The sequence below is a fragment of the Salvia hispanica genome, chromosome 6 (genome assembly GCF_023119035.1).
Source record: "Salvia hispanica cultivar TCC Black 2014 chromosome 6, UniMelb_Shisp_WGS_1.0, whole genome shotgun sequence".
Lineage (NCBI taxonomy): Eukaryota > Viridiplantae > Streptophyta > Magnoliopsida > Lamiales > Lamiaceae > Salvia > Salvia hispanica.
Window position 1 is genome coordinate 2474503 of NC_062970.1, and position 23612 is coordinate 2498114.

Here is a 23612-nt window from a genome sequence, read left to right on the forward strand (position 1 = left end):
GTGTTTGGGGAAAATGATATAAATAGTTAAAGTGGAGAGAAAGTAAAGTAAGTAAGAGAATAATGTATATACGACTCTCTTCTATATTATTCTCTCTATTGATTTACTTTCTCTGCACTTTAACTATTTATTATCATTTTTGCAAAATAATGGGAAAAAAAAAATCAATCACTTGAGCTAGGACGAAGGAAGTATTAATAGATTTCATAATATAAATTTTATTAGCGACGGTAGAAATGTCTTGTAACTATTACAAATGATTGATTTCTCTTGGAGACTGGATATTAGAAAATTATATTCAATTAAATGAGAGAAAATAAAAGTAGTAGAGATAAAGAGAGAATAAAATAATTAAAAGAGAGTAATGTATTTTTTTTGCGAAATATCAAAATCAATCATTGGTGATTAGAGTTAGACAAACATAAAAAGGGAAATCAATCACTTGTATACTGAGAGAGTATGATTGAAAATGTCTTCTTCTTCTTCTTGTTAATATTATTATTATTATTATTATTATTATTATTATTATTATTATTATTATTATTATTATTATTATTTTGTAATTTACATTAAAAATTAAACGTTTTCCTTTTTGGGTTGTCCCATTAAAAATGTAATGTTTCCTAAAATAACATTATCTCTACTTTTCTCTCTCTTACTTTACTCTTTCTTTTCTAAAACTCACAAAACAACACTACATAAAATCTCGTGCCAAAAGCAAACATTTCATATTTATTTAGACAGATGGGGTAATATTTTGCAACTTTCTGTTAAAATAATTATTGTCAGTGGAATTTTTTGTTGTTAATTAGTTACAGATCATTCATCGTTGCTAATGTGTCGGTAATTTATTACCAACGACAATTGTCTGTTGCTACTTACCAGTGAAAATTAGTCTGTTATAGTTCCGTTGGTAATAAATTGCCAACGATATTTGTTTGTTGCTACTTACTAGTGCATATCAATCTGATGCAATATCGTTAGTAATTTATTACCAGCGACATTTGTTCGTTGGTAATTACGAGTGAAAATTAGTTTGTTGTAATTTCGTTGGCAATTTATTTCCAACGACATTTGTCTGTTGCTACGTACTAGTGAAAATCAATATGCTGGAATATTGTTAGTAATTTTATTACCAGCGACAATTGTTCGTTGGTACTTACCAATGAAAATTGTCCATTGTAATTCCGTTGGTAATTTATTACCAACGACATTTGTCTGTTGCTACTTACTAATGAAAATCAGTATGCTGCAACATTGTTGGTAATTTATTACCAACAACATTTTTTCGTTGCTACTTACTAGTGAAAAGTAGTTCATTGTAATTTCATTGGTAATTTATTACCAACGACATTTGTCTGTTGCTACTTACTAGTGAATATCAATCCGTTGCAATATTGTTGGTAATTTATTACTAGCGACATTAGGGCGGTGCTACTTACCAGTGACTATCAATTTGTTGCTATATACGTTGCTAATTATGACCCGTAATTATGAAATCAAAATCCATCATAAATTTGCTACTAATTCCGCTGGTACAGTTACTAGTGGACTTTCCGTTGCCAATCCGCTACTAACAGCAACATACTATATCCGCTACTAATTTTCGCTGGTAATCTGACAGTTTTTTGTAGTGTTCCCTAATTCTATCAAACGCGCCTATTTCCGCGGCAACAAAAGCAGACACAGTAAACGCAGCTAGAATAATAAAGAGGCCCGCGAAATCAAGAAAAGTGAGGCTGGACGCCCCCTGGGACACCAAGCCCAACAGCGGGTCCTGAGATGAGTAGCCTGGCCCAAAATTCTTCTGCTCCAAGCCCGTCATCTCAGGACCCTGCGTCACATTCAATATGGCTCTCGAGAAGTGCGCAACCAGTGGAGACCCGACAGGGAGCGCGAAGCCGAGGCCGTCAGTCCTGAAAGTGGGGCCCTTCATCTTGTAGCGGGAGTCGTATCGATTGATCAAGAGCTTCATGTAAGGGAGCTCGTCGAATATGGCGTCGATGCCGCCTCTCTTGCTGCCTTTGCGCATTGCGTCGTGGTATTCTTGGAGGGAAGAGTAGGGCCGCAGCCTCGCCGGGCTAATGCTTAGTTTCTCGGTTAGGAATTCGTAGGTGAAAGAGCCGCGGTGGTAGCCGATGTAGTGGTCGTCGGAGAAGGAGAAGTGGAGCTGATCCAGCGTTAGGATGGCCGACAAGTTTGCGGTGTAGCTCTGCGATAGTACGAATATGGTAAAAAGCCAGCACCCGAGCACGAAAAGCGACGTCTTCCTAGCCACTAAGGCGACTGTGAAAAAAACAGAATCGGAATCACAATCAGAACAATTCAGAATATATATTGTTCAAAATTGAGAAGATACTGGAAACTAATACTCCCCGACAATAAATGTTCCATTTTTTACAGCTCGGGTTTAAACTATTTCTTCCATCCACAAAAATAGTTTCATTGGTGAATGACAAAAATTTTAATAAAAAATTGATAAAGTAGGAAAGAGAAAGAACAAAGTTGGATATAATAGTGTTAATAATTTTAGAGTACCTTTCCATTTATGGATGATACTCTTTCCGTCCCAAAAAAAATAATGACATTTGGGACGATACGAGAATTAATACATAGTAGTTGGTAAAGCAAGAGAGATGAGAAGAATCTTAGTTCAAATAGTGTTAGTAGATAGTGAGACTCACATTATTCATTAGTGTTTAATGGTGGACTTATAAGTTGTAAATAAACGGATGTATTTGCGAGAATTTTTCATAAATGAAAATGAGATATTTTTATGAGAGAAAAAAGAAAATATGTATGTGAGACTTAATGGTGGAGGGAGAGAATAATTTACGATCTTGAAAAGCCATTCCTGTGAAAGGAACAAAAAACGCAATTCCCCTTCGATCATCATTTGGTCGAGCAACTGCAGCTTCTAACTTCCAAATGAATGATCCCATGAGCAGAGAGGCTAACAAAATTGCAAGCCACAGATCCCACCTCAACGGTTTGATAAATATCCACATGTTGAGTGGCTTGTTGTTCTTCACAACCAAAACCAATCCCGACTCCGAATAAGGCAGTGTAAAGTCAACATACGATGCCCGTGGAGCCCAAATGGTCGTGTCTGCCACAACCATATCGTATTTCTGTGACATTTCAAACATACATCAACACAATGTCAACACAACATCAACACAATGTCAACACAGTGTAAAATTTCAAGAATTTGATTTCAACACAATGTCAGCCGTTGACATTGTGTTAATATTTTTTGTTGATGTTATTTTGTCATCTGTTGGCATTTTTTAACAGTCCAGATCATAGTTGTAGTTTGTACAATATTTAGAGTTTGCATTTTTTTTGGCATGGAGAGAAATGGTTTGAATTACATGTAATACGTCTCAAGTAACTTATGCAAATGAATACTTTATTCTATTTTCTTTTAAATTACTAAGCACAATTTTCTTACAAAATTATTTCATAGACCCAGGAAAGTTTGTCAAATTTGGACCCGACACGGATTTTAGAAAATATACTCTCTTCGTGCCACAATAAGAGTCACACTTCACTTTTATCATAAATGGTAAGTAGGTCTCATATTCCACTGACCCACTTCACTCACATTTTATTATAAAACCAATATAAAAAATTGGGTCATTTATTCCACTAATTTTTCCAATCCACTATTCTTTATATTTCTTAAAACCCGTGCCTTCATTAAGGGTAACTCTTATTGTGGGACGGAGGGAGTAATGAAAGTGAGTTGAAAAAGTTAGTAGAAGGTGAAGTCCTGCTAGAAATGGTAAAAGAGAAATGTAACAAAATATGTGACAAACGGAGGGAATATTAGTTTTTTTCTTAAGCGTACCTGAGGGATCTCGTGTAGCATACTGTCATAGCTCCAATTAGTGCTTGTGCTCTCATTGTAGCACAAAAACGTGTAGTTAATATGAAACGGCATCTGCTTCAACGCGTACAAGAAGATGTCAACAGCAAAACCAGTGGCGCGCGTCTCATTGGTTGCAGGATCTATAACCGCCTTCACAAACTCCACAAACCCCGGCTTCCACGGCACCCCTACACGGAGCCTCCCCGAAGCTGGCATAGCCCATCCCTTCGGTTTAACAGTCGAATCACCGGGCCACACCGCATTCATCAACTCTTTCTCAAACCCCCTCCGAGGATCCCACACTCCCAGCACCTTCTCCCCCGTCCCGACAAGATTAACTATCTCGAAACCCGAGCCCTTCAGCCTCCCGTTGGCAAGCTCAAAGGAGCCGCTGAGCCCCTGGAATCTCGTGCTTGCCAGCTCTCTCAGCAGACAAGACCCGTACGAGGAAGTCCGTGCAGTAACGAGATTCTTCTCGTTACTGCACAGATTCTGTGGAGAAACTGGTCCCAGTTTCTCCACAGCAGTTGCTAAGGCAGTGATGAGATCGTACGCCCATAATCCAATCACATTCAGATGGGCGCTGCTATTTCTCGCCCATCTCTCTTGGAAGTATCTGAGCTCCTTGGATGCCTCCACGTGGGGCCTCAGCCCCACCGCCCCCTCCATGGCCTCGCGCGTGGGGGCATCCATGGAGCTGAGAAAATTGGCCATGCTGTCCGTGACAACCCATGCACTCCCAGCCCGTGTCATTCCCACTCTCTTGGCAGCCTCGATGAGGCGGAATCCGAGAGAGGGGTTCATGTGGAGTATGAAAACCTTGGTTTCCTGACGATCGAGCGGGGTGAGCAGTTCGGTGAGGCGCTTGCGGTTCGTGGGGACAGCAATGGGCTGCACGAGGCCGATCCCGGCTTCTTGGAAGGCGCTGCTGAGGTGGGAGTGGAATTGGTGGCCGTATTCGGTGTCCTCGAACAGAAGCACGGCCTGAGGCCATTTGAGTACTTGGCAAAGTGAAGCAAGAGCTCGAGCTTGGGTAGAATCATCAACGGTTGCTCTAAGAAAGAAGCTGTTTTGTGAAGATGAGCTTCTTGCAGTGAGGGATATCATTGGGACATGAAACTTTTGCCCCAATTCTGAGATGAATGTATCTTGAGTTGAACCTTGTGGCCCTATGAGGCCTACAACTTGTTCATGCTCCAATAAATCTACAACTGCATGCATCACATCACGATGTTTAAAGATTATCAGTTCTATGATAATATCAGTCGGCACCACAAAAATATATCAGTTTCTAATATTCAGTCAAGAACTGACATTGAGTCGGGATTGATATTACACTACAAAAAAACGCTAATTAGTGATGAAATTAGTGACGGTGGTTGACAGCTCAACAACTAGTGACAGATTAATGACTGAAAAGCGTCAGTCATTAACTAGTGACTGAGTAGTCCATCACTAATACGAATTTACCATGGCAGCCGTATAAGTTTTCCGTCATTGGGTGAGATATCCGTCACTAAAAACTTTTATTGACAAGCATTGTATTGACGGATCAGCCGATACTTAATCTGTCACTAACGCTGATGTGTGAGGACATTTTGCAGATTAGTGACGAAATTATCCGTCGCTAAATCGCGAGTATTTTGTAGTGCTAGTTAAATTATAAACTGATATTGAGTTAGAAACTTTTGTGGTATTAACTGATACTAAAGCATTGGTGAACTGATATAGTTCCGTTTTCTGATTTCAGAAAAGTTCTGAAATGAAGCCAAATTACCAATAAAATCGTAAATTTTGCTTAAATTTTGAATTTGTGTTACAGTTTTAAAAATCAGCCGTAAAAAACATGAACTTTTTTATATTTTCTCCTAAATTTCGTGCAAAGTCTAAATTGAAGGGAATTGTATATAATGTGGTATCCAAAATTCTGTGAGTACGAGACCACCTGTGAATTTATGTCATCAGTTTGAAACATGTACAATTAGGAAAACGGAATATTTTGTCATGGAAAATTTAAGACCTAGTATTTTTAAATTTGCAGGACTAACCAGAATTTGACAAAAATACATGTTTTCCCATCAATTTGGCCTCTAAACATTACCACAGTTGATGTGCCCAATGAAATAATTACCTGCCAAATTAGCATCGAGAACACTTTGAGCATTTCTTATATGCAGATGCAGCATTGTATCATAATTTGGATTTTTAGCATAAAAGTCCGAATGAGCCATCTCTATGCAGAGATTGAGCATAGAACCCAACGGCGATTTGGTGTCGAGAACTATGCCGATGGGGATGACGGAAGGCTGTGATCCTGCATCTACGTGTGTGAGGTTAGAGTAGCAAGAATCAACCGTCACCAAACATATGACGAAACGTATGATGAAACGGTGGCGATGTAGCCTCATCATAGTTCCTCTACAGTTTAATTTGAAATTTCTTCACACTATTTTCCTTATATAGACAAACGATGGAATCTATGACTCAATCACGCGGTTTCATTACCTTGTAAAACCTGTAGTTTAGAAGTAGTGAAAACGTCGTACACTTGTTCAAGTGTGTTACCTTTAGAATCTTCACACGGTTTCAACATAATGAAAACGTCATACCTTGTAGAAGTAGTGAAAACGTCACACGGTTTCATAGTAGTGAAAACGATGGAATCTATGATCCAATGAAAACGTCAGTCTTTCTTGTTTAAGTATGTTACCTTTTGAATATTCTGTGCTAACTTATACACTTGTACTCCCTCTGTTTCTGATTCTCTGTCCCACTTGATTTTGGACTCCAATTTTAACAAATGTAAAAGAAAGTAGAAAAAATTATTAGATCCAATTTTTATTTGAAAATAGAGTACTTCTTTAAGATAGAAAAGCATTTACTTTGTCGAAAACTGTACTTCCAAAATGTATGAAAAATGCATGTTAATTGTTAGGTCTTTGACGGTTCATATCATTTTGATCTTCTCTCTTTTCTCTTCAACGAAAAATGCCACCGGTGACAGCTCCGGTGTTGTCATTATACTCAAGTCATTGATGTCATTTAAAATTCTGCTGATAAAAGATGTGTGTTCATGTCATTTTTATTACATAAACTGAAATATTAAAGTTAGTTAATTCAGTATTTAATTTTTGGTGAAACAGAGAGACCGAAGGAAGAAGGCATTGGTAGGAAAAATTCTCAGCCGGAGAATCGCAAGGAAAAAAGACAGCAGGAGGGCCTTGGGCTTCTCGACAGCAGCGAGGGATTCCAAATGGTGACCACAAATGAGAGGGGGAGTGAAGAAGAAGAGAACGAGTGTTTCTATCGAGGACAATTTTTGTTGCAGGGGTCGGTCAGATGGCATGTCTCGGGCCAAAAAGAACGAACATCGAATTAGAGGAGATGGAGAGATGATGTCGTGGGTAATCCCCGGAAACAAATGGGCACTAAAGGTATAGGATCTAACCCATTTTGTACATTAAGAAACAATTGCTAAACAATCAGCGAGCTAATCAGAATCGGCAATAAGCTACCTTCTGTTATTCATGACTCCAATAAACAAAGTGTGAAAATAGCGGCAAAATGTTACAATAATCTCAAACTCCATTGTCAAAATATATGGATTTAAAAGACATTGGTCTCATGAAACTACAATCATGGAAACTAGCTAGTGTTACACATTTGAGTACATTTGAATGTAAATGATGATAGAAGCCACATATTATCAACCACCATTCATAATTATATATAGATAGCAATGGGATAAAGCATCATCTACCTTTGAGTTCCTCCTCGAATCGAAGCAAATGCTCGCGAAGAGGCTGCAGAAATAACTTCAGATCTTTAAGAATCTGCTGCTTAGCTTGCGGCTGGACGTCTTTGTCTTCACGGAGCTTTACTTTGATCTGAAATACAAAATGACATGGCCAATATCCAAATGAGACCTAAAAACTTCCGAACAAAAACAACACAAAAGCTGATCAATTGTGTATAACATACCTCCAAGTCGTCCAGCTCACCAAAGGAGAACTCGGAAACATCAATGTCACCTTTCATCTTCTTTGTCTCCCCTTCTATTGCCCACTCTCCTGATTATTATTTTTTCCAATAGGGTCAAGGAAAGATGACTGAGGATAAGCATAGCGAAAATTCGATGAACATCCAAGAGAGTCTTACCTTTTACTGTTAGTGATAACTCATAAGTATAGCCAACTCTTTTCTTGTTCCTAACAGTAACCAAGAATGCCTACAAGAAAATGTATAGAGATCCTATTGTGAGAAATAAGAGCTATCCAAATCGACAGTAAACTTAATCGAGGCATTCAGCCTTCAGGCATAAGCAATCGACATGAGAAATCCTGAAAATTTGAAAATATTATTTTGCTCGGGTCTAGAATAATCCTTTCACCGGCTCACTTCCACTTCATTTTATCAATGTTTAGCATAAATTACATTCATAAGGGGGGAGGGGGTTCCAATTTATTGGGATGGATGTTCAATCCAAATAAACATCTCCTCCCCGTTCTTATGCAGCAAAAACATTCTGATTTCTTTATAAGCCAAAAAATGACTATGGTATTTGCAACCGCTAGGATTGAAATAACGGAAGGAGCAGATAGAATAGAACATTTTTCTAGATTGCAAATTTAACAAATTCAATTTTGAACAAAAAAAGAGAGACTAAAATAAGTTATAACTACTACTTGGTTCAAATTCAAGTTCTCATAAAGGTTTGCATCAAAAAAAGACTGAAAGATAGCATTGATTTGTATATCTTTATCTCCAAAAGCTGGCAGCAAATACATCATTTTTAGACAATTAGTAAAGGCACTCACATCTCCAGAGCATCTTGTCACTTCTGTTATTTCAGCCTTGCCCCCGGAGAACTCTAGTGAACCCATAGAGAGAAGCAATTCCTGAAATCAAAGACAAAAAATTGAAATGGAATGGCAGGGGAGAGCGCATAGGACGGCCAATTGCTCAATATCCACAAACAAGACAGACAATTGTATGAAATGACATAAGTTTCATCAAAATCCAACATTAAACATGCATATCTGATTCTTCTTCTACAGAAGAAACTAGCGTTTTTCACACAGGTCATGACTCATGCTCATGCCTAGTTACTTCTCATATTTCAAACACCAACATTTATGCTAATAATGCTCTTGTAATCCTCAACCCTAACCCACCCATGGCACTGCCCGCTATGCAACTTCATCCACAGATTCAAACAAGAGCCTTCCGTCACATCAATGAGCAATGAAACTTGAAACATTTACATGCTCAAGCCTTCCGAAAATCCAAAATTTAACAATGTCATAATTGCATGAATACTACTACTACTACTATTCTAATTCTTCCTGGTTAAGCCGAAGCACAAAAGGCAATGAATAATACAGTACCTTGATTCTCTCAGTTGCCCACTTGTTTAAATTCTTCTCCTCCCACGTTCCAGCCTGCAAATAGTAAACAATCATAAGCAAAAAACCGAACATTATAACGGGGATTATCATAAAAAGCTAGTTAAATTCAAACTTAATTCCACCAAAACTAAATCAAGCTAAACCCTAGGGTAGAAGCTGTCAATCTCAATCCCTATGAATCACATCAACATGATACAATCAATTTGTTAACATCACAGTCCAGAGATCACTCAAATGCATGACAACAATTTCTATATGAAATAAGGCAGCTCGTAAATGGAAAGCTTTCCGATGGTGCCAAAATGCATACCCGATTCCAGGCGGAGCCAAGGTGAGATTGGGTGGGCTGATTGCAGGCATCGGACGGATCAATCTTCTTAGGCGCGGGCAGAGGCGCGGCGTCGCGGCTCGCCTCTCGCACCCAATAAGTGTAGGAAGCTGATTCCGCCGCCTTCTCCGCCGACACCGATGCGCCTCCCTCCATCGTTCGCAATTCGCTGACGAAATCGCCGATTGAGGGCAGAAATGAGGTGCGGAAACCTATAAAATTTCTTGGGGATTGAGGAGAGAGAGAAATTGGGGATTTCGGTGTGATTCGAGAAGGTTCCGAGGGAGTGGGAGAGGGTAGCTGCTTCGAAGTGGTTCAACTTTGACTGCCTCTAGATTTGGGAGACTCATTATCGTTTTATTTTGTTAATTTAATATTAATCGTGATTAGTCACTGGTGTAGGGTTTTCTGGAATTCTCTGGTTTTGGATTCAGCTATTTGGGCTTTCACAACACTTATTTCGGGCTTAATAATAAATGGGCTTTGACGGGTCATTCGTGTTCCAAAAATAATTCATTTTCCTATTTTTATTACAGTAATTTATATGTGTGAGTACACAGGTCAAATATTTGGATATAAACCCATACCCGATGATATACTCTCCTTGTATGAATATGGGAGTCTCATTTGAATTCCGTGCGGATTTAATGAAATATATAAAGAAAAGTGTTAGAAAAATAGAACTCCTACTCGCGGGAAAAGGGGGTGTTAATAAAACATACTCCCTCCGTCCCAAATAGTTTGTCTCATTTTTCTATTTCAGTCTGTCCCACATAGTTTGCCCCATTTCACTTTTTACCAATTTTGATAGTGGACCTCATATTCCACTAACTAATTCCTACTCACATTTATTAGTATAAAACTAATATATAAAAGTAGAACCCGCTCTCCACTAACTTTTTCAACTCAGTTCATTACATTTCTTAAAATCCGTGCTAGGTCAAAAGTGAGACAAACTATCTGGGACGGAGGGAGTATGTTGATCAGCTAGATCGTCCTACATGTGCTTCTTCTTATTTTTGTTAGAGGGGTAAAATATTTGGATTCAAAGTCATATTGAATGATATACTAGTAAGACAGATCTTGAACCATGGGTGTGTTTCACACGTGCTTCGATTATAATTATATTATGGTTTTCGTTTGTATCTGACCAGTGGGGACAACGGGAGGTGGTGCTGCTAGTGTCGTGGGGACTGGGGAGAGTTACACGCATGATCTCAGAGTCATGGACCGTAGTGATCTCTGGATAGATTGAGTTTCAAGATTATGTTAGGGCGTTTGCTTGCATACAAGCAATGCAGCTTGGTGATGTCAAACCTAACAAGGTGACTTTGGTCAGCGTCTTACCAACTTGCGTTGCACTACGCTCGATCACACATGGGAAGAAGATTCATTGCTATACTTGACCAGTTCGAGATAAATGAACAGTTTATTCAGAACTATAATTTCTCTAGTAGCATAAAAGATAGGGGTAGTATACCAAGCAGATAGGAAAGCTCAAAAGTGAAAACTGCTTAAAAGAATTTTTGAAGGATTCACAGTGACAGATGTCCTAAATATAAATAGAAAGGTAGCCTTAGTAACTGGCTGGCTGCACAACACCAATGCCAAAACCGAAATCTGTCTGGACGCACTGCAAAGTGCTGATTTATCTTCGATTGAATTTGGGGTGAGAGGATCTGCGTGTTGAACATCAATAATTTGAGGTCATGATCTTGCACAAATCCAATAACGCATAGAAATAATAGTCATGAAAATGGAGGCTCATAGGCTAGGTCCTGTTAAGGTCCAGTTAACATCCTTGTGTTGGAAATTTTAAATTCCTTGGCCCCGTTAAAAGTCACACTAAAATCTAGCAGGCAAAATAATGAATTTAACTAGTAGTACTAAATACATTTCTGCATTTTTAGTCAATGAGTTTAACACCAGATTATAATTTGTATGTCTTTCGAATCAAAGGCAATTTTGCATATAGTTGAGACAGTAGAAACTTTGGAATAATAGCTGTTGAATTTCCATGCAACCCCAAAAGACAATATGACCAACATAGAGTTCTGCTTATACACACTTCTTGCACAATGATGAAGGGAATTAAAAGAGCAAAACCATCCCTCATAGATCAAGTTTGGTATTTTCATAAAAATTACACAAATACAATATTATATCTATGGGGGGGACATAAACCATTTAAATGGTAAAGACAAAGTAAACATTTGATGCTTCTTCCAGTTTGTGTAACCGAGCACTGGAGCACACTCTGATGCTCCTTATTTTCTTCTTAAATTGCCATCTTATTATTACAAACAATTACCATCTTAATCAAGAAACTGAAGATACAATTAGAATATTGGCAATAACCATCTTAGTTTTGCAATGTACAAGATCCTAAACAACCCTTCCTATTAAAATTTCGAGTTCGATCCCATATCACTCTATCAGCCTAACATAAGCAAACAGCTCAAGAAGTTTCTAGATCATAAAGGAGAGCATAAACTTGATAAGGAACCAAGAAGGCAAACACAGAGTTCATTTGAAATCAAAACGTCATCGTTCTTAAACCACCTGCAAATATAGATAGTGGCATAGAGAAAAGAACACATATCCTATACTGTAAACAAACAGGGGCATTCCATCAAACATTAGAATAATCCTTTTCATGCTAATATCCCAGCCCAACAAACTTTACAACCACTTCACCATGAAACTCGTGAGAGAACAATCCGATGCATTGAAGCGTGCAGACGAACAAACATTTCCAGACCTTGTTGGAAGATCCGACTTTTATTATTTCATGAATTGCCTAACAAATAACACAGAAGCCTAACTTCACAAGCTCTCAAACCTAATCCGACGAATTTCAATCAGTATCCCAAATTCCCAATCATCCACACACATAAAGAGTAAGCATTTGCAAATGTATTTCATGAATTACCTAACGAATAGTAACACAGAAGCCTAACCTAACAAGCTCTCAAACCTAATCCAACACATTTCAAGCAATATCCTAAATCCTAAGCTGCGAGAGGCAACGAAAATCACACCTCACGATGTCTTGCTGCTCGAATCAGCTGGAGCTGAAGCATCCTTTTTGACAGCTGGCGCCACGTATATCCTAGCTTTCTTAAGGATTTCAGCAACAGTCCAATGCTTCCGCTTGCTGAGCGGCCGCGAAGGATCCAACCTCACCTGAAATCGGAACCGGAAAACGCGATGTCAGTCAATTGCTATATGAATTAAATGCGTGCGCGAGTGAGTGCGTGTGTGTGTGTGAAGAGAACTGACGCGATCGCCGATGTTGCAGTTATTTTGCTCGTCGTGCGCCATGAATTTGGAGGTGCGCTTGACGTAGCGGTTGTAGAGCTTGTGGTGGAAGAGACGGTCCACCGCCACAACCACGGATTTCTGCATTTTGTTGGACACCACCGTCCCCACCACCGGCTTCATCGCTGATTGATTGGTTTCCGACTACGATTCTTCTCCTTTTTGGCTTCTGCTTTCAACCCTCAGGCCGGCGGCTAAAACCCTCCTCCCCAAACCCAACGACGTCGTTTCATCCTTGGGCCTAATGGGCTCGGTTGGGCTTCAAGTTAAGCCAAACTACACGAAATTGGTCCCTAATCATTATTAGGGAGTAGTATAATTTGAAAATGAAATACTACTCCATTAAATAGGAAATTTTGAAATCATATGCATTTATTTTATTCGTCTATGAAAAGTACCTGTGTTAGTGGAAATAGATCTCATCTCCTTAGAGAAAGAAAATTCCCAAATAGGAAATTTCTATTTATATATGACGGATAAAAAATGCAAGAATTTCTATTTTTGGGAGACAGATGAAGTGTAAGTGCAATTAGATAATTGAAATTTGTGCTACAGAGTAATATTTTATACTCTCTCTGTCCCGTTTTAGTAGTTCCATTGACTTTTCTGCCATCTTTTTGTAAAATTGATAAAAAATAGTTAAAGAAGAGAAATGGTAAATTAAAAGAGAGAATAATATAGAGAAGAGTCTTATCTACATTATTGTCTCTCTTACTTTACCATTTATCTACTTTAACTATTTTTTATCATTTTTACAAAAAGGGGACATAGAAGTTAATGGGACTGCTAAAGCTGGACGGAGGGAGTAAGTGATATAACATGACTTACTCTTGTTTTTTAAATAGCATAGAAGTAATTAATGATAATAATAATTATAATAAATTAATATAATTGAATTATTGAGATTAAATAGATCTGTGTTTTAATAAATTATTAAGGATTACTGTAAAATTCAATAGAATTTTAAAAAGTATTAGGAATTTTTGTGATTATGCGAATATGAACAATCTAAAAACAAACAAAATCAATATTTGTCCATTTCTCCATTGCCTTTATCCAGTGACAAATATTTACAAAATCCCACATTTAAAAAGATAATCTTGAGATGATGAAAAAGCGAATGGATGTCGGAATATCATGTGGAAATATCCTCTATTCAGCTGAGGCTCTTATCCTATATACGTAGATTCATAAGAATTCCGCTAATATAGCAAACAACAATGAAAAAAATGTAAGGCTCAAAATCCTGTTTAGAGCCTAAACTTTCCCTCAAATCACAACAATCAGCTTAATCTATAGTCTTGTTTTTGAAGGGTAAAGAAAAAAATATCAAACCAAAACCGTTATCCGTCTCCCGCTTGGCTCTCACTATCCCTCTGGATAAACCCACAAAACATTTCTTCTTTTTCATTTTTGTAGCATTACAGTTGTGGATCAGGTTTCTACAAATTTCTCATTCTTGGTCTAGTTTCTTTGGCCATTATCACTGCCATTTAATCTTTGAATTTTGGGTTGCAAATATGATTTCTAGGCTTGTGGGGTTTGCGTGATTGACTGATTCAATGTCTAACTTTGCGAAAGATTGTGTCTTTACTGCTTCATGAGGCTTAAAATGTGGAAGGCATTTCATGTTCTTGATGAGCACTTCACTTGTCTTATGTCAAAATCTAGTCTTGTCTAATTATAGTTGTGTCTCGGATAATTCTTTTCCCTGTGGCAATGCTTCGATTTCTGGGGTGCAATTGAGTTGTGGGAGGAGAAAACATAGTGGGCTGGTGCCGAATGCCAAGAAAAAGCATTCAAAGAAGAGGAGTTGGTGGCAGAGGTTCTTCTTTGATGAGGATGGGAATTGGCTTGGTTTGAGGGATGATGCTGCATTCGAAGTGCTAGAGGAGGAGGAGGAGGAGGATGAGGCGAGTGATATGGGGTTATCCGCGAATGAGAAGTTTGAGGCGTGGAGAAGGCGAGCTGAGGCTATTGTGGAATTGAGGGAAGCACAGGAGGATGTGAAGAATGAGGAGAATAGGAGGTGGGAGGACTGGATTGTTGATGGAACTTATGGTGATGATGATGTTAGTAATGGTGGTTCGTGGGTTCAAGACTCGAATGGGGCGGTTGGGAAACCGGGAGATGATGTTGGGGATGATTTTAGGGAGGTTTTTTCTGGTAGAGGGTTGGCTAAGTCTGTGAGGGATTTAGTTATAGGCAGAGAAGATGATGATATTCTGTATGAAGATCGAGTTTTTCGCTATGCCTCGTTCAATTCGGTGAGTGAGATTTAATTCATTGTCTTTATGATAAATCCATTTGATGCATAAGAACTCTATAGTTATACCTTATTGTGTTATTATCCTGTAGCACTGTTGTTGTGGAATTCAATTTCAACTTTTAAGCATTGCCTTGCAGGCTTGCAGCAACATATCTCTAATGTTAGAACTTTCCGTGTTGCATGTTTTACAATAAAAATTATCGAAGTTCCTGTTCCAAGTAGCAGAGCATGTATGTATGGCTAGTACTGGCCATAACTTGTTAGGTGGTGTTCGGTTTCCTAGATAAAATAATACCAAGATACAGTCTAAGATTGAGTTGTGAGATTATTTTAGTCATAGGGGGTTAGCTATGACTAATTATCCCATGATTATCCATCTAGGATTGAATTTTGAGATTAAATCTCATGAACCAAACACATTACAAATTTAATCAGGGATACAATCTTGCAAACCGAACACCCCCTTATTGTATTCTGTGAAAATACTCAACATTTAGAGTAGCTAATAAACCTGAAAATACAATAATCCGATGCTTGGTGCCTATACCTTTTTCATAAAAATAATTAGTAATCAGCCTCACACAATTTTCATCTTGTTAGTGAGTAGTATTATTCATTACATCCTTTCTCATTTCAGGCTAAATTTTTGGCAGTCCTGGTCATTGTTCCATGGGCTGTGGATTTCTTAGTTCATGACTACGTTCTTATGCCTTTTCTGGACAGGTAAATCTTACCATACGATGTTTTTTCGCACCCGGGTTAAATATACAAACTAGCATCTCTTGTTTCTCTAGAAAGTGACCTGATAAGAATGATAGTACTTGTTCGAGAAAAATAAAAAGTACAGTCTAATATCACACGATTCATACCTTTCCACATTAAGATTATTTTTTTTCTCAAAGAAATGGTTAGCTCGATCTTAGTAAGATATGTGAATGTTAACTGAAGTTCTGTTCTGTGTCAGCAACTTGATAGTACTACTTCATGCTGCCAAGCGTGATGTTAGCATGTTGTTGATTTTGCTCTTGCTCATGTGATGTGAACTCGTATACATTAAGCTATTTGTTGAAACCGCACAAGTTTTCTAAACTGTTGACAGTATTTTACCTTATCACCCACACTACAAGTAGCTTTCGCCCTTCAAGAGCATTCGCTTCAACTGGATTCTACTCTCCCTTTACTTCTTTCTCATCTTTTGGATATATAAGACAAGTTTTATGGACTTGACTATGAATTCATTGCTGCAGGAGCATATTTGCCTAATATCAAAATTTGACATCAATCAAATTACTTAAGTTTAAAATATTAGATGGTTGCTTGATTATCTTTTGAACTTTGAAAAAATACCTACTTCCATATATAGTAGCTTATACAATACGGGTATTGCTGAACGCCTTATAAATTTCATTCATAGGAAGATAATTTTTAAACTTTAGGGGGTGTTTACTTTGAGTAATAGGATATATTGATAAAACATAGGATTGATATTCGAAGGATAAGATGGCCAAACAAGTGCAAAATTAATCACTTCATCAAAGTAAATGATGGATTGTTTTTATTAATCAATCCTACCATGCAAAGTAAACGGCCCTAAGTGGCTGCAGCTGCTGATATCTGAATTGTTGCATAGTTTTGTCAATGGGGACTTGATGAGTTCTACAATTTCCTAAGCAGATATGTAGAAAAAGTACCACTTGCGGCACAATTGCTTGATGTTAGGAGGAATCAAAAGCTTGAAATGGTCAAGTCTCTAAAACTTGAGAAAGCACGATATCGGCTTGAAGTAGAGATTGGTAAATCTCCCCCTCTCTCTGACAAGGACCTTTACTTGGAGTTACGAAAAAAAGCGTAAGTATTTTAGTCCCCATTGGCAAATTTTAGTGAATCTTATCAACTTACATAATTATAATCCTCTGCTTCATCTAACAGCTTAGATTTCATGTAGGAATTGAAGAAAACATTCATTATGCATAGTTATGATTCATATATATAGTAGGATCATTGCTACTCTCATTTTTACTAGAAAAGTGAGCTCGAGTCATAAATCCTATAGCTTTTTCTCAGTGCCTTATTATTGTTTTGTGTGGATTGTCTTTCGTAGCATGCAGTTTAACATCATTCGTTCTGTCTTCTCTATAACCGACAGGTTAGAGCTGCGGGATGAATGGAGATTGGAGAACCGTAAAGCATTTGCTAACATTTGGTCAGATATGTTGTTTGGGATCTCAGTATTCCTTCTTCTGTACTTCAATCAGAATCAAGTGAGTTATCATCAAATCATTTTTGTCTCTTTTTTTCACTTCCATCACGAGCAATTTTTCCTTTGTTCCTTTTTTTTAATATACAAGAGAGCAACCAGTTAAACAATACTGACATTTTATGTTATAAATATAATCAACGTAATTTTTAACGCACGATTACGATCCTTGAGTTTTAACATATAAAGGCGAAATTTTGTTATTTGGGTCACATCGTTAGTGATAACTATTTATTTCCATCTGATGTTGTCTACGTTCCCCTGCAGGTAGCCTTGCTGAAATTTACTGGTTATAAGTTACTGAATAATATATCAGACACCGGAAAGGCATTTCTTATTATACTTACCACAGATATTTTTTTGGGGTAATTTCTTGGCTATTCTCTCAATCATCGTATTTGGTTTCCATATAAGTTTGTGTGATATTTTTACGGTGTAGTTTCATCGTTAACTCAGTCATACAAATGTGGACCTTCCTGTACCGTTCTGTTTTGTCGAATAGTTGTAGTCCGACAGTGAGTAGTAGTCACTGTACTTGTTCTCCGTGATGTTCTAAAATAACTAATTGCATTTAGCTTTCGTCTTAAAAGCATTCTGTTCGATATTGAAGTGTACTTTTAGTATAGCATTTTCTTTCTAATTTTTATAAATTTTTAACTTGCAGATATCACTCTGAATCGGGCTGGCAAACACTGTTGGAGGTCATGGTAGATCATTTTGGGCTTGAGATCGATTCGACTTCCATAACAATCTTCGTATGCCTGATCCCAGTTATCCTTGACGCTTGTGTGAAGCTGTGGGTATGTTTTCGTTATACTGTAGTGTGATATATGCCTCAATAATATCTTGTATCGATTTTTCGTACATTTAGTTCTTATTCTAAGGCGTGCTGTCAGTTTACTTGATATTTTTGATGTGGCAAAATATAGGTCCCGCAAACTTGTATGTAACACATATCCTAGAGTAAAAGACCAGTTTCGTCCGTGTTCACATTTACTTTCCTTCTCTCGAATCCGACAATTTAGTGGACCCGCAGACTTGTCAGTTCTGCTCTGGATTCCATCCATGCACATGTTAACTGTTACTGCTGCTGCTTTGTCTTTTCAATTTCTTCACTACTTAAATTTGGTCCATCTTCTAGGTCGCTTTGAATGAGCGTCGTTCTTACTGTCTTTCGTATCATTTCCTTAACCATGTCGTAAATCTTCACTCCCATGCCTTCCCAGTTGCTCACTTTAAGATTAATAAAGATGAAAAGCAATGCAAAGAACGATACGAGAGAAGGAATTGGACGAAGAATGTCTTATTCTTTCGACATATATATGAACTATTCGTTTGTTTGTAGGTTTGTTTTTACCAGAAGTTACTCTTCGAGATGTTTTGAGGTCGTGTATATATAACGCCTTCGATTTTCCTTTCCTTTTCAGATGTTCAAGTTTCTGCCACGATTATCCCCAAAGGTGGCCAATATTTTCCAGGAGATGAAGAGACATTAGGAGGATTTCGCTACATACACACTGGTTCTCTCTCGGCTTGGGCTCTCGTATTCTTTTCATATACGAACATTTTTTCATACGTGTGGCTTGCTTCCTTAGTTTGCTACACATTCTGTTGTACTAGGCTAGAACATTTATGTACACACTCATAAACACTAGGAAAGATTCCTAGACTTCTTGAAACAATAATTATGCCGAGCTGCATAAAAATCGTCACTTTACTCATCCCCGTACAATATTTACTACTCCGAACTCTCGTACTGGATCTAGTTAGCTGGAGACAGGTGACCACTAGCTGTAACGAGTTCGAGGATTTTCCAAATGTCCGTTTCTGGCTTGTCGTTTATCGGGGTTTATAGATCTTGTGGTGCTACCTGCCATGAGTTGTAGGACCTTGTAGCATTGAAGGTGGTGATGCCAGTGCAAACACATGCTCTCTTAGAATGCACATTTATTGCATCTTATTTGGATCAAGTTTTCGTGAAGAACGAATGGAGTTTGACTGCGGCCAACGGCCTCCTCGACTCCCTCCACCAGAGCCTAACCGGCCCGGCCTTAAAATTATGGTATGTGTTTTGGTTTGCACGCGAATTAGGTCTTATCTGTATGTTTAGGGCCCCCCTATCTCCTTCAGTGACGCTCGTCCAACCCAATTTAATTCAACATTTTAATAAATAAGTATTTAATTCTCTCGTAATCACGTATACAACATTCAACTTGATTTTCTATGTTCATTCATAACTCGACTTAATAAAATATTTTAAATTACTTTCTCTCTTACTTTTTTTTGGGTTTGATCACAGGCGATCTGAATCCGCTTTCGGCGGAATCGGATTAATCCTGCTCGATCGGGCTTGCATTCTCTCTCACTTTTTTCCTTGTTCTCTTAAACATAAGATTTGAATGTTAAAATTACAAAGTTTGGTCAAATTAGCAATCGTTTCACAAAATCAAGGAGCTCAAAAATTCGTAATCGTTTCACGTGATATTTAAAACCTTTGTATTCTTATATGGTATTTTGGTTTGGCCGGATTTTCATTTTAGGGAAAATTGCTGTAAATACTACTATAGTTATTTTTAGTGCTACAAATTAAAATGCGCGAGAAAAAAACAAATAATGGTAGTTTGAACTACTTTAGTGGGCGTGCATTCAAGAGTGATTCCACGTGTGTGGTGTTGCATACTATTAATATATACCCCTCCGTCCGCCATTAGAAGTCTCATTCATAAGCGATACGGGTTTTAAGAAATGTTAAGAAAAGTGGGTGGAAAAAAGTTAGAGGAATATGGGGTCCCACTTGTATATACTATTAGTTTTAAATGAAACGTGAGTGTAATGAGTTAGTGGAAGGTGGGACCCTATTACCATTTATGATAAAAGTGAATCGAGACTCCTATTCGCGGACGGACTAAAATGGAAAAACGGGACTCCTATTTGCGGACGGAGAGAGTAGTACATAAAATTTCAAAGTATAAAATAGAGTTCTAGAGAAATTATGTCAATGGATTATTATATATTAGTAGATACTAATTTATTTATACCTACAGAGTTATATAAATACTAGAGTTAATTGCATATTAAAATCTTAATCCGTTTCAGCAGTATTTTCTATTATCTCTAACATCTACATTTTTTTTTTGTTTTCTTATTAAAAATGGTCAATAATAGTTCTCCTTTTACTCTCATAATTACTTGAATCTTCAAAAATTTTAATGAAGGAAAAACATTTATCAATTAAATTGCACTTTATTATCTCATTCATCATGTGGTTATGGATCAGGTTTGGATATCAGAGGATCCATCTACATAGCATACACTTAAATGAACCACGTGGGATAATAATAATATCCAGTATCCAGTAACATGTGTATTTATTTGTGCATATTAAATAATTAAATAAAGTTAATAAAGCTGAAGAGATGAATATCACAAAATTAAATACAGATTATTAATGTGTTGACTGAGACTCATGAGTCATTAAAATCAAATCAGGGAAAATGAATTTAAACATGTGTTGTGGGCTCTCATTCATAAATATTTTTGCTTAATTTTCTAATTCAAATTAATGTTTGTGTTAATTTTCCTTTTCAATTTTTTATTCAAAAGAAGAATACATTAATTAATTAGATAAGTAGCATTAAATCTACATATAGCATTGACGAGGAGTGATCAATTGCTAACTCATCATTTAATTGCTAACTACAACTAATTTAAGACCATAGGATTTTAGAAAATGTGTGGTGTACAATTTGCCATGTGTAATTTTCATTTTTATTAATTAAATTGAAAAAGATAAAAAAAACTTCAAATTAGGGTTTTGGATGAAAATGTCGATATAGTGTTTCGAAAATATCAACGCAATACTTTGAGAATGTCAACACAATGCTTTAAGAATGTTAACTCATTGCTTATATCGACATTCTACATGTATTATGTTGACGTATTTTATATAATATGTTGACATTTCTGTTTGTAAGAAAAAATTAAAAAATTTTGAATTTTTTTTCAAATTTTGACGTCGGAACATATGCATGTATGATATCGTTGGAATCCTTACGAAATTATCTTTAATTTGATATAAGTTCTATGAATTTAAAGTTTTGGGATTTCTTTTAAAAGTTAGTTATAACTAAACATGTAGTTAATTGACATTAATACCCCTATTGATATTTTTTGGAATTAATCCTATGGCCTTATTGACGTTTTTCGTTGATCGTATTGACATTTAGGGATTAATGATCTAAGCCTTTAATTTGAATATCTAATAGCTATTATTTAGTTGTAGTTAGCAATTAAGTTATGAATTAGCAATATAACACTCCCCTAGCATGGACATTATTCAAATTTTTGTATTATAACTATAATTATGGATTTATTACTATTAGTATTATTTAACAAAATATAACGTTTTCATATATCATAGTTAAGACTAAATTGGGAGTAGCACGTAGGTGATAGTATGGCTATGATATTAAGCACTAAGCCAATATAATTAGGTCTAATTATGAAAACGTGATTTATTTACATGTATAAAAAATTATTAACCTATCTGAAGGGTGGCTTATAGCTTGCTTAAAATTCTGCCCGACCAATGAGATGCTGCCCAATTTTGTTAGCAATTTGTCTAGATCATACCGAGATGCTGCCCAGTTGCCCGCTATGCTAATTTAATTTTCCTAATGTGTAATTAAATTGCAATATATCCTTAAATTTTTATGGTCCCACAAGCCTACGTAGTTCAATATTTACTTCCTATATTAGTCCTAACACAAATAATTGCTAGTGAATTACAATATTTGAAAAATATCAGTGACATAGTGGTATCTCAAAGAAAGAACAAGAAAAAAAACCATTAAATGGAGTAATCATCATTATAGACATGTATATATTTCTATAATAGCACTAGTAATTAGTGAGTATACGCATAGAGTAACTAGGAGTATAAAAATTCACTAGTGTTAATTTTATATTTTGATTTTTGACTTCATATGAGTATCTATTAGTAAAAATATCAGTACTTAAAAATAAGCTTAATGGTTCAATAAAAGTAGTTGGAACTGGTAATTCCGATTTAACCATGAATCCCCTTTAAATTTTGAATATTTAACGAAATATTCAATAGATTGGAAATTTGAATGACTTGATTTGGTGTATATTTAGTAGGATAAATTGTTAGAAAAACTAGAAAAACCAGGACTTAACCAAATTATGTAGTTTTAATAATCATTAGAAAAAGAAGGTGCTATATTTTGATCAATCACATCAAATTAAATTTTTGTAGTTATTGTAGATGTAAATCATGTAACATGGAGGTAATCAAATGCTAACTAATTCTCAATCCAAAACATAGAATTTCAATATTATGTTGGAAATTTCTCAACATATAGATATAACTTTATCAACATAATATGTAAATTTAAATTTCAACACAAAGATATAATTTCATCAACACAAATCTATTGAGAAAGTTTTATCTTTTTGTTGATAATTTTAATAGATAATATTGAGATAGTTCTGGGTTCTGGATTAGAAGGTTGGTTTTATTTTAACGCGACCCTAGTGTAATATATTGGAATACTAATTTGGTGTTGACTGTTTATTCAGTAATTTTCAACAGTAATTAATGTCGCTGAAATTAACCCCACTTGATTAATTAAGTTTATTTTCTAACACGCGTTTAGTAGGCTAACGACATAAATTGTTTTGTAAAAAAGCTGGCGTTTGGTAAGATTGGTGGAAACTTTAATTGTGACAAAGGTATATTTTGGACTTTTGTTTTTGTCAAATTAGCCTTGATAAATTAACAAGGACTAATAATTAACCTTGTCAATATAAGGCTTAGAGTTTCCAATAAAAGAAAATTATAGGGTTTATAGAATTTTATTATTCAAGAGATCATTGTCGTATTTTCTAGCTCGTACTAGACATACAATCACAAGTATATGGTGATTTGCAGTGTACTGTATGTCACTATTAATTTTACTATTTTAATAGAATTTGAACTAAAATAAGTCATCATGTTTCATTATATATATAGTGAATAGTATAAAGACGAAGAACCCCATGAAACTATGAAAGTACGTTGGATAAGTACTTAGCCTTGGTATATTTAATTATTGTACTATATTCTAAGTGACAACTTTAACCTAAGAAAAAAA

At 36.3% G+C, this 23612-nt stretch overlaps 4 protein-coding genes across 5 annotated transcripts; 1 reads left to right on the top strand and 3 right to left on the bottom strand.

Annotated features, from left to right (window-relative positions):
* Window positions 1-1491: 1491 nt before the first annotated feature.
* On the bottom strand, window positions 1492-7250 carry LOC125195909 (glutamate receptor 2.7-like). Of its 2 annotated transcripts, XM_048094195.1 has the most exons (6): window positions 6585-7250; window positions 6380-6483; window positions 6006-6194; window positions 3854-5085; window positions 2837-3131; window positions 1492-2286 (listed from the first exon to the last, which is right to left on the bottom strand). In XM_048094195.1, the coding sequence occupies exons 2-6, from the start codon at window positions 6465-6467 to the stop codon at window positions 1574-1576; spliced, it is 2517 nt and encodes an 838-aa protein (XP_047950152.1). In that variant the 5' UTR covers window positions 6468-6483; window positions 6585-7250; the 3' UTR covers window positions 1492-1573. The 2 variants fall into 2 exon arrangements, with proteins under 2 accessions (XP_047950152.1, XP_047950151.1); XM_048094194.1 differs by having other exon boundaries at window positions 6380-7250.
* A 126-nt stretch (window positions 7251-7376) lies between these two features.
* LOC125195910 lies at window positions 7377-9937 on the bottom strand. Its single transcript, XM_048094196.1, has 6 exons — window positions 9593-9937; window positions 9262-9315; window positions 8692-8772; window positions 8033-8102; window positions 7856-7944; window positions 7377-7761 (listed from the first exon to the last, which is right to left on the bottom strand). Exons 1-6 carry the CDS (start codon window positions 9764-9766, stop codon window positions 7627-7629), a joined length of 603 nt encoding a protein of 200 aa, XP_047950153.1. The 5' UTR covers window positions 9767-9937; the 3' UTR covers window positions 7377-7626.
* A 1163-nt stretch (window positions 9938-11100) lies between these two features.
* Window positions 11101-13122, bottom strand: LOC125192561 (30S ribosomal protein S17-like). The gene is made up of 3 exons (XM_048090171.1): window positions 12893-13122; window positions 12652-12796; window positions 11101-11289 (listed from the first exon to the last, which is right to left on the bottom strand). Exons 1-2 carry the CDS (start codon window positions 13052-13054, stop codon window positions 12653-12655), a joined length of 306 nt encoding a protein of 101 aa, XP_047946128.1. The 5' UTR covers window positions 13055-13122; the 3' UTR covers window positions 11101-11289; window position 12652.
* Window positions 13123-14074: 952 nt separating this feature from the next.
* On the top strand, window positions 14075-19270 carry LOC125192198 (chloroplast envelope membrane protein). Its single transcript, XM_048089713.1, has 7 exons — window positions 14075-15198; window positions 15838-15923; window positions 16875-17048; window positions 17347-17461; window positions 17725-17822; window positions 18122-18257; window positions 18885-19270. The coding sequence occupies exons 1-7, from the start codon at window positions 14560-14562 to the stop codon at window positions 18951-18953; spliced, it is 1317 nt and encodes a 438-aa protein (XP_047945670.1). The 5' UTR covers window positions 14075-14559; the 3' UTR covers window positions 18954-19270.
* Window positions 19271-23612: the final 4342 nt, after the last annotated feature.